This window comes from Melanotaenia boesemani, chromosome 1, assembly GCF_017639745.1.
Source record: "Melanotaenia boesemani isolate fMelBoe1 chromosome 1, fMelBoe1.pri, whole genome shotgun sequence".
Lineage (NCBI taxonomy): Eukaryota > Metazoa > Chordata > Actinopteri > Atheriniformes > Melanotaeniidae > Melanotaenia > Melanotaenia boesemani.
Genome location: NC_055682.1, coordinates 3,385,101 through 3,408,933, shown reverse-complemented (window position 1 = coordinate 3,408,933; position 23,833 = coordinate 3,385,101). Strand labels below are relative to the sequence as shown.

The window sequence follows — 23,833 nt, the reverse complement described above, 5'->3', positions numbered from 1 at the left end:
AGAGTTATACACTACTGCACCTGGTAGCGCTTGGGGACGCTAAGAAACCTTATGTCCCTATCCTGCCTCCATACAAAATATCACATTTACATTTACCCCACAGATACACACTACTGCTCCTGGGACACTGATGATGGCAGAAGTGATGGCGCTCGGGGACACCGGAGATCTAGTGGAGTTTTAAGGGTTAACTGGATGAAAAAATACCTCCCTGAACAATGTTACTGCATTTTCTTTATTTTTTATTGTAATAACTTTTACTTAATGCAATGCATCAGATTATTTAGATTATTTAAAAAAAAAAACACAGTGAAGCTGGTCAGCGGATTTGGATTCAGTAAAGAAACGGGCATCATTTCTTTGTCTTTGGTTTTTGTTGAATAAAGGTTCATTTTAGAAAATTCACCAACTTTTCTGGAAATGAAGTTTATCTAATCACCAGAGAGGGGTGCCTGTAAGGTTCAATTTAATACCTAACAAACTAAGGTGTTTTAATCTGCATAGATGTATATCTTATTAAATTATCCACAGCCAACTTATTCAGCCAGTAATAGCTTTACAACAAAAAACACCTCAGAGGCTGCAACTAAGAGTCGTTTCAGAGAAGATAGAAAGTCATCACTGATACTAAATAAGAAAGAGAGAAGAGTGAGCATCTAGCAAACAGACTGAGTCCATGTTTCATGTTGCCTCGTTAGTCTGAGAGCAGGACCAAGCAAGTGGGAATACAAGCATGCAACGTGGGAGGTGTGGCCGTCCTTCAGGCAACTTGAAACATGACGCAAAAGTCACCACAAACATGTGAAGCATGAAGTGCAAAGCCAGTCCGGGTAGACTAACCGTAGGAGGTGTGGCTGCCAAACTTTCCATTTCTTCATGTGTGACCCAAACGTTTCCTGTGGTCTGATCGTTTGACACCCACCAATCACAAGAGTGCAAAAAGGGAGCAGATGAAGGACAGACAGGAGGACGGGTGGAGAAAAGATCAGGAAGAATTTGTTCATTCTTGTTAGCAAAAGATTTGTTGTTCATTCACTGTTAGCAAAAAAAACTTGATCAGAAATCTGATTGTGTCATTAGTACAAGTTAAAACGTCAGTTAAATGTTAATGCAGTGAAAATGCCATGCTCCATCCAATGCTCGGAGTGTTGACAGGTTGCATAAAGACTTTGAAAGGGTAGAAATGTCTTGGAATGACCTATTTCTGGGTGTCAAACAGATACAAGTGTGTGTGTGCAGCCTGAATGTGTGTTCTGGTGGCGACTGGTACCGTTCTGGAGGTCGGTGGGGCTGAGGGGCTGGTGAGGGACATGATTTCCTGGATGGCCAGGCGAAGTTTGAGACGATGCAGCGGGTTGCTGATTCCAATCTCTCTTTGGATCTCTGTGTCTGACAGCGCCGACATGATGGCTCCGCTCTTCACGTTGGCACGGCACGCCGCCACGTACCAGGCCGGCATGCCCACCCACAGCTGGTCAGAAGAAGAGAGACTGTTACAGTTCTGATCCAGCAGCCAGACTTTCCTGTAACGGATCACTAGTTCTCCAGCTTTCTGAAGTCCTGGTAGAAGACCATTTTGAGAGGAATTTAGCTTTGACCTGTGAATCATTCAGGCAGAAAAGAGGCTCCTAACACAAGGGATGAACCAGTGTTGTATCGACACTTAACGGACAACTCAGCAAAGAAGCAGTTCAAACTGGATCTTTAGGCTTAGCAGCCGGTCACAAAGAGGGATGTTGAGATGACATAATTTCACAATTAAGTTCGATATAAAACGCCCTGATTAATGAGTCATAACGGCAGATCGATGCTTCTTCTGCATGGAATGAAAACAGTTATATATCAGACGGGTCATCCTGCAGCCATCCTCTAAATGAAAGGCTTTAAAACTGAAAGAATCTTTATCTGTAAGGACGATGAAGTAAAATGTTCTCAAGTCACTTATATGCCCAGAATCAGCCTCTCTCGCCCAGATAATGCCAAATTCGGATTTTTAAAATAACTTAATAACTTTGTTTGTAGACACCCAACAATAACATGCTAAATGTAAGGCTTGAAAACCATCAGAATCTTCATAAATAAGGAGGATAAAGTGTTTTTGCTGGATTCTGTTCACAGCTGTGACAAGGCACCTATGAGTAATATGACAAGAGAAATAACTTTGTTGTTTATGTGTTAATGCATAAAAAAAGACATTAATTCCACAAATTATTAATTAATTCTCTTCTCCAGCAGACTTGAATTAAGTGCCTCTGAGGAAATCCATGCATTTGATTCAGGATGTTGGAGAAGGTTGCATCTAAAAATTGCAGGATAGTAGATCTCGATGACTGGATTTGGGAACTCCTGATCAATACTATTTACTATCAGGCTAAAATTAGGAGAACTAGCACAGATCACATCTCTGCTCCTGCTGCAGCATTTTTTCCTACAAGGTTCTGTATGTTGCAGAATACAGCATGGATCCATCTCTGCTTACCACCCTTTACAGAACACTTCCACATTACTGATCCAGAATGTCCAGAAACTAAAACTAGAACAGTACAAAACCCTGTGCGGTCAAATGGCTGCATGTGACTGAAATAGGTAGAAATAACCACATTTCCTCTTTTCAAAATGACCGTCTTGGCTGTTCTAGCGTTAAAACTGAACCTGGATGTCTGCAGGGTTTCCTGAGGGAAAAAACAGGTGCTGCTGACACTTTAAAACCTAGTTTTAATGATTAAAAGCTGGAACAGAGATGAACTGTGTACATTTCATACCTCCAACCAAGCCACGACAGTTGGACCGTCCCACTGGGCAAACGGCAGGCCCTGCCTGCGGGCCTCCTCCAGTAATTCATGCCTACAACACAAAAAATAAAGATTGAAGCCACACTGCTATAATGTCCTTAATGTAAATCTATAATTAAAAGTAGAGCCCATCAAACTCCTAATATTCAACACATATGGACACAAACCCCAAGACATCAACTGACATGCACACTCATAACAGAGAGCAGGAGTTTGAGAGAAAACAGAAAATGAAACCCAGAAAGACTCAAACATACTGGAAAGCTTTGAGAGAATATCAAATGTCTAAATAAGTAAGTAAGTAAGTAAATAAATAAATATATATATTTTTTTTTAATAAAACCACCTCAGCATTTTTCCAGACCACTGTGTCCAGTTTAACTTAAAGCATTATGGGAGCTGACTGGGCTTTAGAGACGGGGTTTCAGGTCGGAGGAGCTGTGGTTGTCAGTTTTCTCCCAGAACCAGTGCTTCAGGAGTCCACGAGGGAGATAACTTCAATAAATGCATTCCTCTACAGCTGTAGGAACATGCACAGCAGGAAGAATGTCGGGCAGAAAACTTCAACATCGGCTGTTTAAATACTGCACATTCACAACATGCACATTCTGAGTCAGTGAATGCACCACGAAAGGAAACTGTTGTATTTGTCCAGTAGATGGCGCTGTTTGTCACATGACCTGAACATACTACAAGACTACTATGACAAAAGCATGTTGTATACAAACAGCTTCACATCATTACATTCTGAGAATATTAATGCCAACAAAACTATTGCAGGTTATGTCATTTTTTCCCAGACTTGAGGACAAAAATATACTTCCATGAACTCATCTCTCCAACAGTTGGAGTGCATAACGTCATGCTCTGAGAGGAAAATAATTCACTCACTAAAGTCAGCACACACACATTCCTGTTAGTTAAGCTCCTCTGTGGAAAGCAGGGTAAAGAGCAGCATGGAAAAGCCATCAGACATTCAGAGGGACAGTCATTTAGGGTCCGTCAGAGTTACTGGTGAGATCAATGTGAAGCCAGGTGTGGAGAGGAAATAAGGCAAGGCCAAGTAAACGTGAATCAACTTACCCAGTCTTTGGACTACACATGGAATGAGAAGATGGTAAAAAGAAGAGTAAGGTTGGCAAATAAAAAAATAAATTAAATAAAAGTAAAACATTTGTGGTGTCTGATCAAAACTTAAGAGGAAAAAAATGTGAAATTATTGGAGGTGCTGGGTGTGATGGAGGTGCTGGATGTGGTGGAGGTGCTGGGTGTGGGATGAAGGAAGATGAGCTGACAGGGGTGAGCGTGAATCAGGGGATGGGGGGGCTGAGCGCGTGGACTGCAGCAGCAGCAGCGAAGCCCACGACATTCATGGACTCTTACATTATTAATTATCTCCATTAAAAGCATCCTGTTACATAATCTTTCAGCTTGTTCTCAACCTACAAACATTCAGGAGAGAGCAGAAGAAGAAAGGACACCTACTTCTTCTGCAGCTTCCTGTTCTTCTCTGCAGGACCCCCTAGCGTTCCCATTCCCAAGCCATCCTTCGGAGAACTCTCTGCCTCAGGAGTTCCAGCTGGAAACACAGACAGCACCATCAGAGCTTTACCTTGTGACACCGGAATTTATGTACAATTAAACATATATATATGTAAACAAAAAAGAAAAAATAAACTACAATAACGAAAAAATTTAAATATTAAACTAAGAAATTAAATAAAATGACAAAAAATAAATACATGAAAGTAAACTATTAACACCTTAGCGCCTGTAATTATTTCTAATTACATAAAAACTAAATAAATACAACAGAAAAAAGAAGAAAAAAAAACTGGAACAAACTACAGTTAAATATTGAAAAAAATAAATAAATAAAAGTAAATTGTTAACCCTTTAACGTCTGGATTTATTTACCATTATATAAAAACAAAATCCAGAAAAAAATTGGAAAAAAAAAACCCTGCAAATGACAAATAAATATAAAAAAATTCCATTTAAATTAAAACAATAAAAAAGAAAAAAAGAAAGAAAAAAAAGAAGAAAAAAAAGGAAAAAAAAGAAAAAAAGGAAAAAAAAAAAAAAAAAAAAAAATAAATAAATAAATAAATAAAACATTCTAAAAAAATACATCATAGTAAATTATTAACCACTTAATGCCTGGATTAATTTGTAATTATATGAAAACTAAAATATGGGAAAAAAGAAGAAAAAAATCAGGAATAAAATAAACTATGATTTAAAAAAAATAAATAAAAATAATCAAAATAAAAATACATAAATATATAATAATTTATATAATATTGACAAATTAAAACAAAAAAAAATATTATAAAGATAAACACACAATAAAGTACATTATGGAAAATAATTGGGTAAAATAAAAAGAAATTAAATAAAAAAAAAAGAAGAAAAAAGATGTGGATAAACAGGATCAGAAACGTGTCCAAACTCTGGACTCGCTCGACCTGGCGTCTCACCTTGGCTGGGCGAGTCCTTGCCAGGAATGCTGGGTCGGCCCTTCTCTTTCTTCCCAAAGAGGCGTCCGATGGAAGACTTGATGCTCTTCTTCTTGGCTGCTTTGTTGAGAGAGTCCTGGCTGCTGTTACTGCTGCTCGGGTTGCTGCCCTGACCGTCCTGCAGGCTTCCCAGACTACGCCAGCAGAAGGTTGGTGGTTAGAAGGAGAGAGAGGTTACAGAGACCAATGGTGGAAAGCTCAGGTCTTACCCTCTAATGTCTCTGATGTCTTCGTGACTGGCAGCGTGTCCCGCCTCTCTGTTTAGACGCATGGAGCGTGGAGTGGTGGGGGGGGACGTCTCACATCGGATAGTGGCCTTGTCGTCCGGAGCAGTCTGCAGGGCAACGGGAGGAACAAAGCCATTAGGTGGATGTCATATGAAGCTACAACAGACACGACGTGCAGCTTCACCACCATAAAAGCAAAAACACAGGCAAAATATAATGATGATGAATTCCAACATAAAGCAAAGAGACCACCAAGATAAATGATACGTAATCTGGAAAACAATGAAAGATGCCAGTTAACCCATCAAGCCATTTTTATGCTGAATTTTATTTAATTTATTATTTTTATTTATTTTTTTTTTACAATTAACCAGTCTGTAGAAGCTTTTAATCCCAGTATAAACCAGTCTGTAGAAGCTTTTAATCCCAGTATAAACCAGTCTGTAGAAGCTTTTAATCCCAGTATAAACCAGTCTGTAGAAGCTTTTAATCCCAGTATAAACCAGTCTGTAGCAGCGTTTAATCCCAGTATAAACCAGTCTGTAGAAGCTTTTAATCCCAGTATAAACCAGTCTGTAGAAGCTTTTAATCCCAGTATAAACCAGTCTGTAGAAGCTTTTAATCCCAGTATAAACCAGTCTGTAGCAGCGTTTAATCCCCGTATAAACCAGTCTGTAGCAGCTTTTAATCCCAGTATAAACCAGTCTGTAGAGGCTTTTAATCCCAGTATAAACCAGTCTGTAGCAGCTTTTAATCCCAGTATAAACCAGTCTGTAACAGCTTTTAATCCCAGTATAAACCAGTCTGTAGCAGCTTTTAATCCCAGTATAAACCAGTGTGTAGCAGCTTTTAATCCCAGTATAAACCAGTGTGTAACAGCTTTTAATCCCAGTATAAACCAGTCTGTAGCAGCTTTTAATCCCCGTATAAACCAGTGTGTAGCAGCTTTTAATCCCAGTATAAACCAGTCTGTAACAGCTTTTAATCCCAGTATAAACCAGTCTGTAGCAGCTTTTAATCCCAGTATAAACCAGTCTGTAACAGCTTTTAATCCCAGTATAAACCAGTCTGTAACAGCTTTTAATCCCAGTATAAACCAGTCTGTAACAGCTTTTAATCCCAGTATAAACCAGTGTGTAACAGCTTTTAATCCCAGTATAAACCAGTGTGTAGCAGCTGTCAGATTGGGAGGTAAATGATGTAAAATGAATGAATGAATAGATGTAGCAGCATAAAGGTCGACCAGAAGAAGAAAGCAGAATTTATTACTAACAGAACTTCGTAGAAATAACACACAGATCAGCAGTGACCAAACCTTTTCTCATCTCATCGTTCTCTCAAGTCTTGGCTTTCAGGAGAAAAAATATTGTTATTGAAACAAACACACAACAGAAACTATTTCCATGTTTCCACTTTTTCCTCATTTCCAGTTATTCCTGCTACTATTTACCTGCTATCCTCACTAAACCAACTCCAGCTCAGCTGCTTTGTGGCGCCACCGTGCATCAGAAACGTCTTCTTGGCTTTATGCCAGCTATAGGTGATTGCATCCATTTAATTTGGACACCCCTGGTTATTTACTGGTAAATAACCAGTAAAATTTTGTGGCTGGATTATAATTCTCCTGGACAGCAAATAACTAGAAAACTTCCGTAGGTCACCTAAGGGTAGGCCATCCATCACAACCTACCTACAGAGTTACACTCTGCTGTCCCTGAGACACTGATGAAGATGGAAGCGATGGCGCTCGCGGCGCTGGAGATCTAGTGGAGCTTAAAGGGTTTAAAAAACCTAACGAAAGACTTCCTATCAGGCAGCAAGTCTAAGAGCTGATGACAGTCCTCAATCTGAACTCATTATGTTCTTATAATTATTTATTAAAAAGCTAAATAAAAACAATTAGAATTGTTGCCGGACAACGATTACAATCTTTAATTGTGATTGTTGTGTACTTTAATATTAAACCTTTAAAGACCAGCCCAAGAAAAAAACAGGAGAAAAATAAACTTTTTCAACTAAAGTCTTTATTTGGTCCTTTAACAAAATGTAAAATAATTTTAATTATCTTTGCAAATTCACTGTTTAATATGTCAGAATTATTGTAGCGCATTATTATTATTGTGTCCACCAGGGGGCAGGAGACAAGTATCAGATTGGTACAACTGACTGTTGGACAAAGTTTTTATCAGTGATGAAAATGTCTCAGAATCCAGATGTGTATGTGTTACATTCGGCATTATAGGGTTTAAATGTACTGCTATATGAAGCAAAGTTTAAGTTTTATGAAGCAAACACTTTAAACTATATGCTGCTTTTTAACAGCAGTTAAAATATTTGCTGTAAATCCCAACTTATGATCACACCAGTATAATGAGATTACTTTCACATCTAAAATACTGGATCAGCTGGAGAACTGCTGTCGACTTCCCTCAGGTTTGTTGTTTGATGCCCACAGACCAAGTAAAACTGGAGTTACGACAGTTTAAATTTGATAGGACAAAAATGTTTACTGTATTCTGTAAAAGTGAAATGGAATGATGAGTATTACATTTTTTCTGTATATATATTCATCATTTTCCATAATTTCATCACAAATTTCTGTGAATGTTAATAAAGTACGCTAACGTGAGAAAATGATGATCAGATCATAGAGGTGGAATCATGCTGAAAAGAGAGATTCCAAACACGGAGGTGATGACTTTAAATAAAAAATTATGCTAAAGATGAAAACATAACACCCCTCTTTACATCAGAGGTTCGACTGTGTATTTACAGCCAGTGAGGACTGGACTTTAAAAAATGCATTAATGTGCAAAAAAAGAATTAATTTATTACTTACACGTTAACTTGTCCAGCCCTAATAACAACAATACTTTAAAAGCTGCATGATATTAGAAAAACACCAAATGGTGTTGAATATTATAATGATAAAAGTTTTGTAAACAAACAGTAATATGTTGGCCTTATCTCAGGTGTGTTGGAGGGTCACGTTCCATGTCAGTCTCTGAAATTAACTTTTTGACTCACCAGCCAAGTTGGCCAGTAGATGAAAAAAATCTACCAACATATTGTTTACTGAACAAATTATTAAATTATTTTACACACACATACCTCTAGACACGTTATTTCTATAATACTGTGTTATGTTGTATCCACACTGTGTTACCGCCTACAGCCGGCGCACGCAGGCGCGTTACCGCCTACAGCCGGCGCGCGCAGGCGTGTTACCGCCTACAGTCGGCGCACACAGGCGCGTTACCGCCTACAGTCGGCACGCGCAGGCGCGTTACCGCCTACAGTCGGCGTGTTACCGCCTACAGTCGGCGCGCGCAGGCGTGTTACCGCCTACAGTCGGCGCATGAGAAGCGAGCGGAACCGGGCCGTGAAGCAGACAGAAGGCGCTGCTACATCCAAACCATCACTTTTAACTGAACTTTCTGGTTGGGGCTGTAAGCTGCTGATTTATCCTCCGGTTCACCGTGCTTTCTTTAGGAAAGCTGGCCCTCCTGCTAAAGATCTCCACATAATTACCTACTTCATTAGCCTGAGCTAAATGGTGAACAGAACTGAAACAGTGCAGCGCATTCTCGTGTCACATGCGAGCGTTTGCGTCAGTGCATGTTTGTGTACGTGCGCGTTGTTCATACATGCAGACAGCATTAATAAAAACATGCCTCAGCGATCTGAATATTCTGCATGTTGATTTCACGATGATAAGTTATCATGATGACATGAAGCTCCCTGACTGAGTTACTTAGAATGAAGAGATCAGTTTCAGTCATGGATGTGACATGTGAAGGAACAGTTGATCATTCATGTGATCGCAGAATACAAAACTAGTTTGTCTCCCCTGAAAAAACACTGAACCCACCGCGGTTTTCCTTTAACAACTGATTTCTTTTGTTCAATAAAAACAAAGACAAAGAGAATGTGTAAACGAGAAGCCGGGGTGTGAATGAATGAATAAATTGTTTTTAACCCAGCTCTAGTTCAGTGAGGCGTTTAGATGCACTCTGGATTCCAGAGTGTTCTGGATAAAAGGGAGCAGGATGTCACCTATTTAACTTGAATAAATATCAAGATTCCCATCATCCACCAGCATCCAGATCAGAGCAAGAGCTGAGCCAGATCAGAGATGACCCAGATCAGAGATGAGCCAGATCAGAGATGACCCAGATCAGAGATGACCCAGATCAGAGATGAGCCAGATCAGAGATGACCCAGATCAGAGATGACCCAGATCAGAGATGAGCCAGATCAGAGATGAGCCAGATCAGAGCCAGAGCTGAGCCAGATCAGAGATGACCCAGATCAGAGATGAGCCAGATCAGAGATGACCCAGATCAGAGATGACCCAGATCAGAGATGACCCAGATCAGAGATGACCCAGATCAGAGATGAGCCAGATCAGAGATGACCCAGATCAGAGATGATGAGCCAGATCCGAGCTGAGCCAGAGATGAGCCAGATCAGAGATGACCCAGATCAGAGATGAGCCAGATCAGAGATGACCCAGATCAGAGATGAGCCAGATCAGAGATGACCCAGATCAGAGATGAGCCAGATCAGAGATGAGCCAGATCAGAGATGACCCAGATCAGAGATGATGAGCCAGATCCGAGCTGAGCCAGAGATGAGCCAGATCAGAGCCAGAGCTGAGATTAGCCAGATCAGAGCCAGAGCTGAGCCAGATCAGAGCTGAATCAGATCAGAGATGAGCCAGAGCTGAGCTGAATGAAGTCCTCTTTAGCTAACTTTTTAAGAAGAAAAGCAGGACATTTATTTTAAATTACAGCTGAGGAGACACATTTTTAATAAGGTGTTTATTTAGCTTATAAGACACATTATAAAATAGATTGTATAGAAACTAACTTTAGTCTAACGGTGTGACAAAGGGAATAGAAAGTTAATTTAGTTTTTATTTGAGTTTATTAGAGCTTATATTTAAAATGGTCACTAAAACTGAGCTTTTACTCTAATTAATATGGGACTTTATGTGATTTTTATTCAAGAACTTCTAATGTTCTGGACAGGCCTCAGATGGAAATAATCAGTTTTAGCTTAAAGTTTTACTAAACAGTAGTTTCATTATCATTACCCACAACATCTCCATCAAATAAAACAACACTAAATGAATTTATCAGGATGCAGAAGAAAACTGTTTGATTTTAAACCACATTTGATGGCAATTTTTCACTTTTTAAAGGTTTTTAAAATGTAACTACTTTGTACAAAAAAAGAAGCAAAAGATAGGTTTGTTAAGCACGTTTGGACAAATGAGCCATTGTTGAATACTGAAGAGGAATATAGTATGTAAAATTAAATAAATATGTAAGCGGCCTGATGGATGTAATGTGAAATACTCTTGATCTATCACTGAACATTGCTGCTGTCAGCTTTGTTTTTAAATTAATCATCAAGTAGTACAATTTTAAATTTCAATTAAACATTTTCAATAAATAAATAAATAAGAAGGAAAAAAAGAAAGACATTGAAACCTTCAAGAATTCTGAAATCTATTAGCTGGAGGGACGTGATGGAAAGATGGGGATATGAGAGGATGTGATGAAGTTAAACAGGCTTCTGGAAAGCAAGTTGCTAGTTTACCTTCCTGCGGTGCTTGCGCAGGTCACTAGGCTGAAGCGTGGCAAAAAAGGAGAGAGGAGAACAGCAGTTAGTGAAATGCACAACAGACCAGCGGTCGAACCAAAGCCATGCACAAACACACACACAAGCAGGAAATCAGAATATTTACAGAAACTCATTTTTAATCTACGATTCAGATGAGCAGTTACGTAGAAAATAAAGTCAGTAGAAGCAGCACCACACCCCCGATTGGGAGACACAACAAAACCAGGTTGTAGGCAGGGTCAGGATGAGGTAGGATGGGTGCAGCCCGGCTCAGAAAAACTGAAAGAGCCAAGCAGATGAATGATTTCCAGTTACCGCTTACAAAAATATGAGTTTGTTGAGACGTTAGTGGAGTGAATGTGTTTGATGTTTTATTGGCCAGTCAGCAAGAGAAAAGAGTTGCACCTGAATTTATGTACTGTAGTAGTTGTATTTTCCCCTGGGCAATGAAAAATTGGAAGGCTTTTTTTCTTCTCTACATTCCTCACAGACCTGGTGTTAGCAGAGCAAATAAACCACCCGCGTGCCACATTTCTCTGCCCCCAGGAGGAAAATACCTAATCACTCATTTCCTTCACTCGACTCGCACAAACAGGCCGAGCCAAGGAAGAGATTACTGAGCTATAAAAGGGAAACAGGAAGAGGAAATTGAGGAGCAAGCCAAAAATTCATATAATCACCAAAAATGTCCCGTTGAATGCATTTTCTTCTGATTTGGGAGTTGGAAGGTTTCCGCTAGTTTCACTGATGCTGATTATTTGATGTAAATACGTTGAGGGCTGAATAAGTCAGTTATTAAAACTAACATCTTGTTATTTTGGTATCATCTGCCAAAGAAAAATACAAAAAACTGCTAAATTTCTACCCTTTTCCTTTAAACAACAGCAAGGACCAACCAACTGCTGAAACTTGAACAAATCTGTGCAATCTCATCACAAATTCCGGGATGGCTTGTAAACAATTATGAGGAAAAGCAGTGATGGGACAGTTCTCCAGAACCAAAGCACTCACCCATACCTTAAGTTTTCATTTTTGAGCATGCACAGTTTGGCTGCAAGGCTGAAAGCCGGGATCTGAAAGGCTGAACCTGACAGACATGTTGCTATGTGTTGGAGTACAAGTGTCTATTCGCTCTTGTTTAACAACATTAACACAGCATAGCAGAGGAATTCTAACAAGCCCAAAGAGACAACATTAGCAAACAGGCTAACAGAGCTTTACCAGCCTGTGGTATTTCTGTGGCTGACAACAAACCACAGTGACTCCACAAGCACTGTGTGCTCTTTAGTTTCTAAAGATAATCAGTTGCTACGTTAATGTGGACAAATATTTCTTCTATCTGACTGTAATCAATCTGATCAGAGATTCCAGCTGACTTGTTATCATGGAGGCTGGATCGAGAGATCCGATCAGATGTGTGTTTACATGATGGGAAGGTTTAACCTCTTCCTCACGAGTGCCTCCTGTACAGGGTGCTGAGTATTTGTGCAACAAAAACAATGTTTGCAGACACCAGGAAGCAGCAATGCTAACATGTAGCATGGAAACATGACGGAGAGAAACTCGGCTTAAAAGACTCCACCAAGCATCGGCACCCAAACCAAACATAGATCAAACCCCAAGCAGTTTGAGCCGAGAACATCTGTCCACTTTAGAGCTTCTGCTAATTTCTCCACTTCAAGCAAACCACACAAACAAGGATTCACATGAAAGCAGAGACTGCTGGTTACAAAGACGTCTGTCTCATCACTGTGGGACAGAAACTCTGGAGCTAGCAGCCAGAACCAGAGATCAGGTCTTACTGTTGCTGTTTTGTGGTAGAAAGTTTCATAATCTCTGTAAATGTGTTTTGTACGGTGGCCGGGAAGTGCAAGACAATATTACATTGAGTGAAACACTTTTGCAAAGACAGATGTTTCACCAAAACCTGTGATCCATCAGAATCTGTGACCACAGGGGGGCGATAGTGTACATTTCTCTGCATGTACGTCTTAGAACACGAGCCAAGTCTTGAACACTGTTATTAAAAACCACTTCTGATAGCTACCAGAATGTGTTACTTTACTGTACCTGCATTTTAATGAACTCAGAAAAGTGTTTTCAAGACTTTGCTCATCTTCTAAGACGTACATGCAGAGGGCTCAAAGATTCTGATGGGTCACAGATTTGGTGAAACACCTATCTTTGTAATTGTGTTTCGGTAAACTTGTAAAAGTGTTTCACGTAAATGTAAAGTTGCTTTGTGTTGGTAAAGGCGTTTGTGGATTGTACTATTGTTTAGTAAATGTAAACATGCTTTCTATGATGTAAAAGTGTTTCACTCTATGTAATATTGTTTTGCACTTCCCGGCCACCGTAGTTTTGCTACGACTCTGCTTTTGTTTGAATCGCGAGGGTTTACAGTGAAGTGTGCACTCTCCCTGCAATATACAAGCTTTGGGTTTCCTCCTCTCTGTAACGTTTTTGGTGTTTCTATGGTGAATTTGGGCGTTATCCTTTTGTCACCTGGACTGTGGTCAATGGACGTGTTGATCATGAACATTGTTTCCACGCTGGTACCTGAGAAAGGTCCGCCTGAACAAACCAGAGTTAAAACATGTGACAGGTGACTATCCTATGATTCAAACGTTATTTTTAGCCTGAATAGTGTTTTTTGTTAGGAAATTCATCTCAGCTTTCTGTTGAGCCCAAGATTATACCTACAGCCCTTTTATTTTAGGAATGCCATTTTAGACTGGAGGCATAAAAATAGACAAAGCTAATATGATCGTAACGTCTCTGACATACACAATGTGAACTAATTCAGAAGAATCAATGGAAAATGAAGAAGAAGAAAATATCCTGGAGGAATATGAGTGATAAAACCATTTTGTACATTGTAGGCAACTTTTGTTCTACTAAAGCGTGAAAACTCATCTTTTCAAGCCTTTTGACTATCAAGATGTTCAATAACCACTTTTTCAAACATAAATAACTGCGACAAGGTTTAAACCACCCCTCGATCAGAGGCGTAAGTGTTTACATGACTTATTTTTATTCTGACTAGATGTTCGATTGGATCAAAAGTGCTCCATGTGAAGACAGCTACAGCTTCTGTGCAACATGTCAAAGCAATAAAAGCATTTGTCCTCGGCTGCTGAGATGTTCTGCTTTATTCATCCTCCCTTATACTGCCCTGAACCTGCCCCGACGGCATCGTTCCACTGTCGCACCCAGCTCAGATAAGGTTTTTTTTTATCTTGCTGCATCCTGTAAAACCACCCTGCGAGGCGGTCATTTCATCATCTACTGACAGCTTGCTATAAAACACCGTCCTGCTGAATGAAAGGAAAATCTAACCTCATAACACCGCCTGATGAGCATGATGTTTGAACCGGTTACAGATAATTAACACCAGATATGGTTTTATTTCCTGTGTGTATCTGAAGCCAATAAAAGGATGTGAAAGGAGAGGAAGTGACAGACTGCACCCACCCCAGGGGGGGTCGAAGGGTTCTGTGGGGTGATCTGAAGGTACCTGGAAGTAAGGTGAATAGCTACAGGCCTGAGGGGGGGGACTGAAGCCAGTGGCACCATATGGCAGATATGTCACTGTCTGCTGGGAGAGGGAGCTCTGGATGATGTAGGGGTCATAGCAATACTGCTATGTGCAGGGGGGCAGTTACACATACATGCAAACATTAGTGAGACATTGATCAATACACATGAGCAGCATGAATGCAAACATTATCTTAGAGGCGAAAACCTGATTTTAGCCTTGGAATCAATATAAATGAAAATGCCAGGGAAACAACAAAGTAAAGGGAGATTTACCAAGGTCATGACACCCATCCGATCCAGTTCTCTGTTGGGGCTGCGGGGAATCCGCCTGGGGGTGGACTGGCCCGAGCCGGGCGGTGAGCTGCCCAATGAGGAGCCGACGCACAGTGATGGGGGGATGGAGCTCATAGAGCGGAATCGTGCTCCCAGATCGTCGCCGCTGCCAACCCTGCATTCGATCTCTTCTGCCCGGATCGCTGTGTTCTCCTTCTCCTCCTGGATCATCCTGAAAGGTCAGAGGAATATGTATTCATCGTACATGTCGCAGAGTTTCGCCATTAATGGAAATGAATGGACATTAAGTAGTAGTATTTGTTTACTAAACACAACAAAATAGTATTTTGTTGTGTTTAATTTAGCATATTTAAAGTGTTGTGATCTTATGCACAAAAATTATTATGACAGCTGGTCGTACCTAATTTCATTGTTGATGGCGTCCAGTTGCTCCTGCAGCATTAAGGCGAGGGTCTGAGCGTCGGCCTGGCCAGCAGGGGACAGCAGGTCCACAGAGCTGAAAATGGTCTCCCGGTCCTCCTCCAGGTCTGAGACGTCCATGTCGCTCTCAAAGGCATGGGCCACATTAGCCAGAACGTTAGCCTGCTGCATGCGCTCCCACTCCTGCTCATTCAAAGTCTGAACCTGGATTTACGTACGCAGGTATAAAACAGACGGGATGTTTAGCAACGCAGATACTGAAGGATTTTATAGGGAGATAAAAGAGGTTGCAGGCAGCAGGCAAGGTAGAGAATGTGAGGGAAGCAGGTAAATGTTTAGATACTTGAGTTGATATTGATGCAGCAGACAGACTGACTTACATGTCGCTGATGTCCATTATGGAAGCAAACAGAAAAAAGCAAAACAGAAGAAACCCATCAGAGAAAGCTCAAACATTCAACAGGCAGAGGAAAGAGAAAGACATGTAACACATGCTGCGAGGAAGACAACGTAAAACCAGAGCAGTAAAGATGAAGCCAGTTAAAGCATGTTAAATCAATTTAACTGAAACATGTCAGATTCGGGCTCAGATTTTACACGACTACAGAGCGTAACAGCTGATAAAAACCACCAGGAGACACTCTGACGACTCACCTTGGATGGCTCGTCCCGGAGCGCCGCCACTCGTCCTTTCTGAGGCCGCCTCAGGACGAGAGCGCTGCTGTAATGATCCGAGTCGCTGTCCATCATGGAGGAAGCCGACACCGGATACCTGAAATCTGGGGTGCTGCCCAGCTGAGAGCGCCTGGAAAAAGACAACCACAGCAATCAGAGAAGATGAAGACAAGTCAGACAGAAACTCTGAATGCTAGCAGCTTGCCAACTCACCCATGCAGTAAGGAGTTGCTCCGACTCCGATCCTGCTCGTTCTCGGCCCTCATGGTCTCTATTTGTATCAGGAGCTGCTCCTAAAAGAAATGATGCATACGGTCATCTAAGTTATTTAGTTTGGTTGGTAAAAACTAAAAACCACAAATTTCCTCCAAAATACTAGCGGAGATGACCCTTTAACCTTCATGCGCTGTATGGAATTCTGTGTAGCTGTGAGCTGCATTATTTTGAGATTATTTTGGCTGTGACTGTTTCCTAAAATTACCATGAAATTTGGGAGGGAAGGTGTTTTCAAATGAAGAAATACATGAGTTTAATTCACATCTACTGTATTTCGACATGTTTTTATTATATCAAACCTGAGACTTGTACCATAGACTTTCATTATAACCACACTTTTTGACCCCTGCTTTAAATCAAAGTGAAAGAAGATTTTGTGTCATTTTCCACTGCAGGGATTAATGTTTTGTAAAAAATAAGGTCAACAACAAAAGTGACACATTTGAGCCCCTCCCCTGCTGACATCTTTGGCCAAGAAATGGCCTGGTTTTCCATCAGGATTTCAGTGTCTGTGATTTGATGGAAAACGATGCCATTTCTTGGCCATGGCAGGATAAAATCTGGTTTTTCTTCATCCTTTGCATTTATTTCATAGGTATGGAAGTACCAAATCTCATGTTTTCTTCAAATGTTTCATCCAAATTTAAAAAGAACCCTTTCAAGGAAAAGAATGTAATTGTTAAAAAACATTGATCTTTCATTTTACTAACGCAGTTTCAAGTTCAAACTACATATCTATGAATTACAGTATATTTAAAAGAAAAGAAAGAAAAAGCCACTACTGGTATATGATCAAAACTGGCATCTTAAAGAGTTTAAATAAATTATTATAAATTATAAATGATTTATTGAAAAGATTTTCTTTTAAAAATGGGAAAAATATCGAACTTTAACTGCCAGAAGAATTTAGCTGAATTGTACTAAATAAAACTACTACAACACTGCAACAGCTGATAGATAAAAGTATTTCCAAAGTATCCAAACAATTCTTTCTTTAACAGGGGAGAAGGGTTAAAAAAATATTGATCTTGAAACTACTACAGTTTCTCTTTCCCTCTGAGGTAAATAAAGTATTTTTCATTTCATCAAAGTTTAAAATATATTCCTTCTAGCGTAACTTTTTAAATTCCTGTTTTCAGGGCACAAGGTTGAGCACCTGCTTACCTTCTCATGGTGAGACTCCTCAATCAGTTTCTTAGTGTGATCCAGTTCCCTTATCAAGGCATTCTGAAGAGAAACAAGAAGTACAACCACAGTAAGCAAACAGCAAACCCTGTTCTTTCTTCACCACACTGAACGTGATGCTAGAAACTCTGTTGCTCACTTTATCCTCCAGAGCCGACATCCTCTCTTTGAGGTGAAGCTGCAGCCTCTCGTTGGACTCCGACAGGAGCTTGTCCACAGTCTCTGACAGACGTCGGTTGTGCTCCTCATTCATCTTCTCTCGCTGCCGAGCCTACAGAAACAGAAGCAAATCCTTTCATCCCACTGTGACTCATCAGATGGCTGCTGTGAAGCTGTGAACGGCAGGAAGCGGTCATTCGCACCCTGAGCAGCTCCTGGTTTTTCTCCTCCAGCTGGGCCTCTAGTTGCCTGAGTCTCTCCTCCACGTTGCCATGGCGTTCCTCTGCCTGGAAACGAAGAACATTGATCCAGTGAGACCATAGAACTGCTTAAATCTTCTCGTGCTTTTTCATCCATCCTGGAGAAGAATCTTGTTGAGAAAAATAGTTGGAGTAACCTCGGTCATGTTTGAGGAGACCAAGTTCAAACCCTTCACATACACCAGCCACACATACAGGACTGAACAACGTCTTGGGCCACCCGTTATTTATTTATATGCTAAGAAAATAGGAAACAGGTGAAGAAATTTTTACTGAAATACATGCAAACAAATATAAATACAGTACAAGAGTCGGAACCAGGGTTGGTCCAGTTCTAAAGAGGTTTAAAGTAAACCCAGATCTGTTAAGATCCGGGTTCTGGGGAGGATCCATCCCTCCACCAGACCTGTTGAGGTCCAGGTTCAGGGGAGGATCCATCCCTCCATCAGAACTGTTGCCACTGATCTTCAGTCCAGTTCTTGGGTCATGTGACCTACTTCAGCCTTTTCCCTGTGTTTACCTTCCTTAAGAATGGCTTCCTGACAGCCACGTTTCCATGGAGACCATTTCTGATGAGGCTTCAACCAACAGTGGATGGATAATCTGAAGGTCCAGGTGCATTTCTCAAGGCCTGCATCAGGTCTTTGCTGGATTTGCTCCTATTTCTTCAGGACCTTAGGTCCTGTTTATCTGCTGTAGATATGTTTTAGTCCTGACTCTTCTTTGTTTCTGCCTCCATGCTGAGATAAGCCAGGTTTCCAGCTACCAGCTAATTGGAAATCATCTTGTTGCTGCTGAAATCATGTTTTCTGTCTGTCAGACTGTCTGATCTTTACTTGTTTTCACAGATAAAACAAAATAAATGAGAACAAATGATGTATCTTTGTGACAATGAGCCTAAAGATCCAGTTTAAAACTGATTATTTGCTAAGTTGTCTGTTATGTGTCAGCACAACACCGGCCCATCGTGTGAGTTAGGAGCCTTTTTTCTGCCTGAAATATTAATTGGTCAAAGTTAAGTTCCTCTAAAATGGCCGGATTCGAGAACTAGACTGAAAAATGAGCGAAAAGCAAAAAGCAAAAAAAAAAAAAAAAAGAAAATGCCCAAAGAGAAACTTGGACAGACCTTCAGGAAGCTGAAGAACTACTGATGAAAACCACTTCAGAAGATTACAACAAAGTCTGAAATATAAAGAAATGAGGGCTGGGGTGGCTCCTGCACAGGACACACAGGTATTATTTATATATATGTATGTACACACAAGGCAGCAGGAGCCACAAACAACAGTGACTGATTCCTGTGATGCAGATTCACCACAGAAACTAGCATCAAAGATGTTTATCCAGCATTTTTCCAACATTCAGGAACACTGACCAATAAAACTGGTTAACAGCTGATATTACTGTTTACTAGCAATAGGCTGACTGACTTTTTCCTACAGTGAAACTTGTCTTAGTTTTCCAGAAGCTCTATAGGCCGGGCCTCCACACGCCTCAGTTGGTACTTCCTGTTTGCATTAGACACCAAGGTGAAGGTTTTCTGTGTTTAAGAGGAGGGGGGGCCAGCATGACGCAGCAACAGAACATAAAAGCACAAACACACCTGCATACAGCAGCCAAAGCATATTCAGTCTGACCTGCACTAAACCAGGAATGTGCTGCTTTGTTTTAAATGTTTGCTATCCTCAGAACATGTTGTCCTTTGCACTGAGAATGTAAACACAGCCAGTACTTTGCATTGATCTGGTTAAACTCAGTTAAAGGACGAACCTGAACTTCCTAGAATCCAGGAGGATGTGTTGAGTAACGTACAGAAAACTGGTCTCCGTCGCACAGAACACACTAAGGGTTTGACGTGGAGGTGGTGGAGGAAGCATGAGCACCAAACAAACAGCAAGACAAAGAAATGAGAGGACGAGGCGTCCACTTGAGGGGAGTGAGGACACGATTAAAACCACGTGGCTGAAGAGAACAGATACTGCAACTACAGCTGAAAAGACGAGAAGAGAATGATTGATTTCCTCAGAGGAAACAAGGTTTCCATTAAAGACGTCTGCAGGAAAAAGCTCAAATCGCTCATTCAAGAAATCTTTTAACGAAACTTTCATTAGTAAAAGAAATATTACAACTTTGTTTTTGTGGGGATAGAAACAAAATGCAGGAATGATCTGAACAAATTAATTTGGAATTCATTAATAATGAAGAATAAGACGCTGATTTTGGGGGTTTGTACAACAGTAAGAAAAACAACTAAAAAACGGATAAATTATTTTTCACTATTTATTTTTCATAAAACACTGGATGGTTTTACATTAATTACTCTTCATCACTCAGCCCAAGTTAAACATAATCTTCCTACTTTTATCATTTCATTTAGTTATGTGTTTATCTGTATTTATATCTATATTATAGATATATATATATTTTTTAATCTAATTGTTTTTTTAAAATTACTTTTTGTTACTTTATTTTATATTTTATTCTACATTTCATTTTAAATTGAATTTATTTGTGTTCACTCTATATTTAATTCATTTATTCATTTGAAGTAAAATGAAATTTCTGATGGTATTTATATCATTATTATTCAGTTTCTATGAAAATTTACAAAAATACTTCCGTTTCAGCACATTCATTTATTGTCATACATTTTATTTCCGTGCTCTTTTCACTCCGGGCCTATAGAGTTTCAACCTCATTCACTTGCAACAAACTCATAAAACACAATAAATTATGGATAAATAATGTCTCAAAGTCATGATGTGAAGCAAAAATAGCTGCAGAATGACATCGTGACTGCAATGATGATGATGATGATGAATATTAAGTGCAGCCATAACTTGTACAGAGGGGCTCAGAGCTCCTCAGTGATGCATCCCATCCTGGACACAATCTTTTTGAGCTGCTGCTATAAAGCAGACAATCCGAAGCCTCAAAACGAGGACAAACAGGCTTAAAAACAGCTTTCATCCTACTGCAATAAATGCTGGAAATGCTGCTGAGACATAATACACATACTGTACTAGTGCACGTGTATGTGTGTGCATGTATTTGGTTATGTATATATATCTATGTGCATGTGTGTGTATGTCTGTAGATGTGTACATGCGTAAAGATCTATCTATCCATCAAAGCTTCTTAATATTTTACAAAACTTGTTTAGGTTATTTATTTTAATATTTACTTAATTATATATAATGTTTTTAAACAAACAAATAAAAAAAAGAATCCATAATATCGAAAGCAAGAAACTAAAGAAACACAAATTAAAGATGCATCACAGACCACTTTCTCGCTGATTACCTCTCAAGCAGAAGAGCACCATGAGCCAGATTCAACACTTATAAGGTGCAGAGTTTTTATGACAAGCTGAGCAGCAGAAAGTGTCCAAGACAAAGACTCAAAGACTCAAACTATAAATGGATAAAAACAGGAGCCACATTGCTATAAATAGCTCTCTGTGGGTATCTGGAGTAAAAGAAACAATGGCTTCCTCCGCAGCTTCCGCAGGGAGCTCATGTCTGCAGCAAAGCTGGGAAACTATAATAAACCTGGTTGGCTTATGTGTATTATTACAGATGTTTAGTTAGAATCAGAGTTCAAGATGATGAGAAGTTAAGTCAGTTAATATTTTTGTCTGAGAAGGGAGGAAGACGGGGCAGAGGACAGGCAGGTGTACCTTCGTGAGGGCGGCGACCCTCTGGGCCAACTCGGCCTCCACCTCAGGCAGAGTCTCAGCCTTGCGGATGGTCTGTTGCAGCTTCTGCTCAGCCAGTTCCAGTTTCTCCTGGAGTTGCCGGTTTTTCTCCTCAGTCTACAATAAACAAAGCAACACATTCATCAGCAAACGTGTATATGACTCATCTGTCCTACACCAGTGTTTACATTCAGCTCCACAAGGTGAAAAGAGTGACTAGAAGTCAGACAAAAGGGCAGGAAGAGAAAGAGATAGAGAAAGGGAGACGGGAGAAGGGACGGGTGAGGATGAGGTGGGCAGGAAGTAAAGAAGAGCGCATTCAAAATGACACAAAGACAGAAAAAACACATAAGAAAAGAAGAGAAAGACGTCTCCATCTCTAGTGTGTGCATGTAAAGAAACAAGCTAGTGTCTTTGAGGCTTTTCATTGAGGCCTGCTGCGCTGGTCAGTCTGAACGCAGCGAGAATTCATTAGCAGAAATCTGGAGGCGCTTTCTGCTGACAGACATCTCTGAGGCTCGACTGGACACATGCCTCGGAGTCAGCATGGACTGCATGGATTTATGCTAACTCTATGGTGAGATGTAAACAACCTCACACACCTGAATGATGCTCAAAGGAAAAGTTTGTCCAGCAGCATGGGACCTACTTGTCTGAAAAGGGACTCCTTGTTGGCCACTTCATTCTCCAGCTTATCGTTCAGGTCATGGACGGAGGTCGCTTCCCGCTGAGCTGCGAGGTAACGCTTCTCAAGGGTAGTGATCCTCTCCTCCATATCTTCCTTCTGAGCCATCGACTACACACAAACATTTACATCAGCTTGTATTTGACTCAAACAAGAAATGAAAGTGTAAACTAGTACATATATGTTGTCACAGTTCTCTCACCTCTCTGAGGTCTCTCTGTAGCCGTGTGTTCATGTCTTCAGACTTGATTAGGTCCTTCCGGGCCGTGTCCAGGTCCTCCTCCAGCTCACTGATGCGTGACACCATGGACGCCATGCGCTCCTTCATCTGGCCTAAATCAGCTGTCTGGCGGTCCACGACCTCCTGGAGCTCACCAACCTTCCCGAACTCATCCTCCTGACTCAGCGAATCATCTGACAACCGCTGCTGGCACATCATAACACATGTTAAAAAAAAACATTTAGACACCTCCATAATGAACAACTACAGGCCCATTGAAAGTCTCAATCTTCAAGATAAATATTAAAAAGCTGTTTGTCAACAACTTGTCAAGTTGTTGCATCATCACAGTTGTTTTGATGGCTTTGAGTCAGGATTTCAGTCACACCACAGCACTGAAACTCCCTCCTCAAAGTCTTAAATGACATCCATCTAAAGACAGATGTCGGCAGAAGTTCGGTTTTGCTTCTGTTAGATCTCAGAACACCCTGTTAGACCACCTGGGAAACTGGGTGCAAATCTAGTCCTGATCTGAACTGGTTTGAATCCTACTTGAAAGACAGAAACTACTTCGTATCAGTTTACCTACCTGCAAATCTACCAAACCAAGATGATGTGGTGTTCCCCAAGGCTCCATGTTGGGGCTCTTATTGTTCATCATTATTATGTTGGCGACACTCAGGTCTATATTATTGTCTCACGAGGGGACCCTGGTCCCAGGCAAAGCTTCAGTTTTTGTCTCGGTCAAATCAATACTTGGACGTTCCAGAAGTTTCTTAAGCCCGTGTCCTCGTGTCCTCACAAAGACCAGAAAAAGGGAACATCACTCTGGTTCTCACATCTTAACACTGGCTTCCATCCCAAGGATTAAAACTAAATGTGATGATAATGATGAGGATGATGATGATGTATTTCCCACTGATGTCTGCATCATCTGTAACTCACTGTATGTATTCTCTTGTCTGTTTCTTTTGATTGTGGACAGCACATTGGGTTGTCTGATGTAGGAAATGTGCTGTATAAATAAACTGCAATCTTACATGATTTCCCTGAGACAACAAATGTATTTCCAGTGATATACTGATGTATATTCTGCATGTTTGCTTAGTATTACAGTTTTCCTAAGTGAAGGTTTCAAAATGGATTCAGCCTCGGAGCTGTTGCAGCTGCTAGATCACGCCACGTACGGAAGCGGCAGCAGAATATATACACTATTATAATCAATTATGTTCTGTTGTTATTTCGATGCAGAA

The 23,833-nt window shown here is 40.4% G+C and overlaps 1 protein-coding gene across 17 annotated transcripts in view; it reads right to left on the bottom strand.

Moving 5' to 3' along the window:
* The window catches only part of ppfia1 (PTPRF interacting protein alpha 1), a 67,586-nt gene that overhangs the window by 15,469 nt on the left and 28,284 nt on the right, over positions 1-23,833 (bottom strand). For 4 of the 17 annotated variants that reach the window (XM_041979551.1, XM_041979573.1, XM_041979536.1 and 1 more), the window contains exons 7-25: positions 22,563-22,787; positions 22,325-22,471; positions 21,658-21,792; positions 17,922-18,005; positions 17,699-17,830; positions 17,539-17,601; positions 16,312-16,391; positions 16,078-16,228; positions 15,804-15,809; positions 15,404-15,627; positions 14,983-15,214; positions 11,146-11,175; positions 5,521-5,645; positions 5,273-5,445; positions 4,278-4,371; positions 3,876-3,887; positions 2,763-2,844; positions 1,271-1,471; positions 841-903 (exon numbers count right to left, since the gene is read on the bottom strand). In XM_041979551.1, coding sequence (XP_041835485.1) covers positions 841-903; positions 1,271-1,471; positions 2,763-2,844; positions 3,876-3,887; positions 4,278-4,371; positions 5,273-5,445; positions 5,521-5,645; positions 11,146-11,175; positions 14,983-15,214; positions 15,404-15,627; positions 15,804-15,809; positions 16,078-16,228; positions 16,312-16,391; positions 17,539-17,601; positions 17,699-17,830; positions 17,922-18,005; positions 21,658-21,792; positions 22,325-22,471; positions 22,563-22,787 — 2,259 coding nt within the window. The remainder of the gene's footprint in view (positions 1-840; positions 904-1,270; positions 1,472-2,762; positions 2,845-3,875; positions 3,888-4,277; positions 4,372-5,272; positions 5,446-5,520; positions 5,646-11,145; positions 11,176-14,982; positions 15,215-15,403; positions 15,628-15,803; positions 15,810-16,077; positions 16,229-16,311; positions 16,392-17,538; positions 17,602-17,698; positions 17,831-17,921; positions 18,006-21,657; positions 21,793-22,324; positions 22,472-22,562; positions 22,788-23,833) is intronic. The other 13 variants (XM_041979591.1, XM_041979636.1, XM_041979600.1 and 10 more) reach the window with 10 other exon arrangements.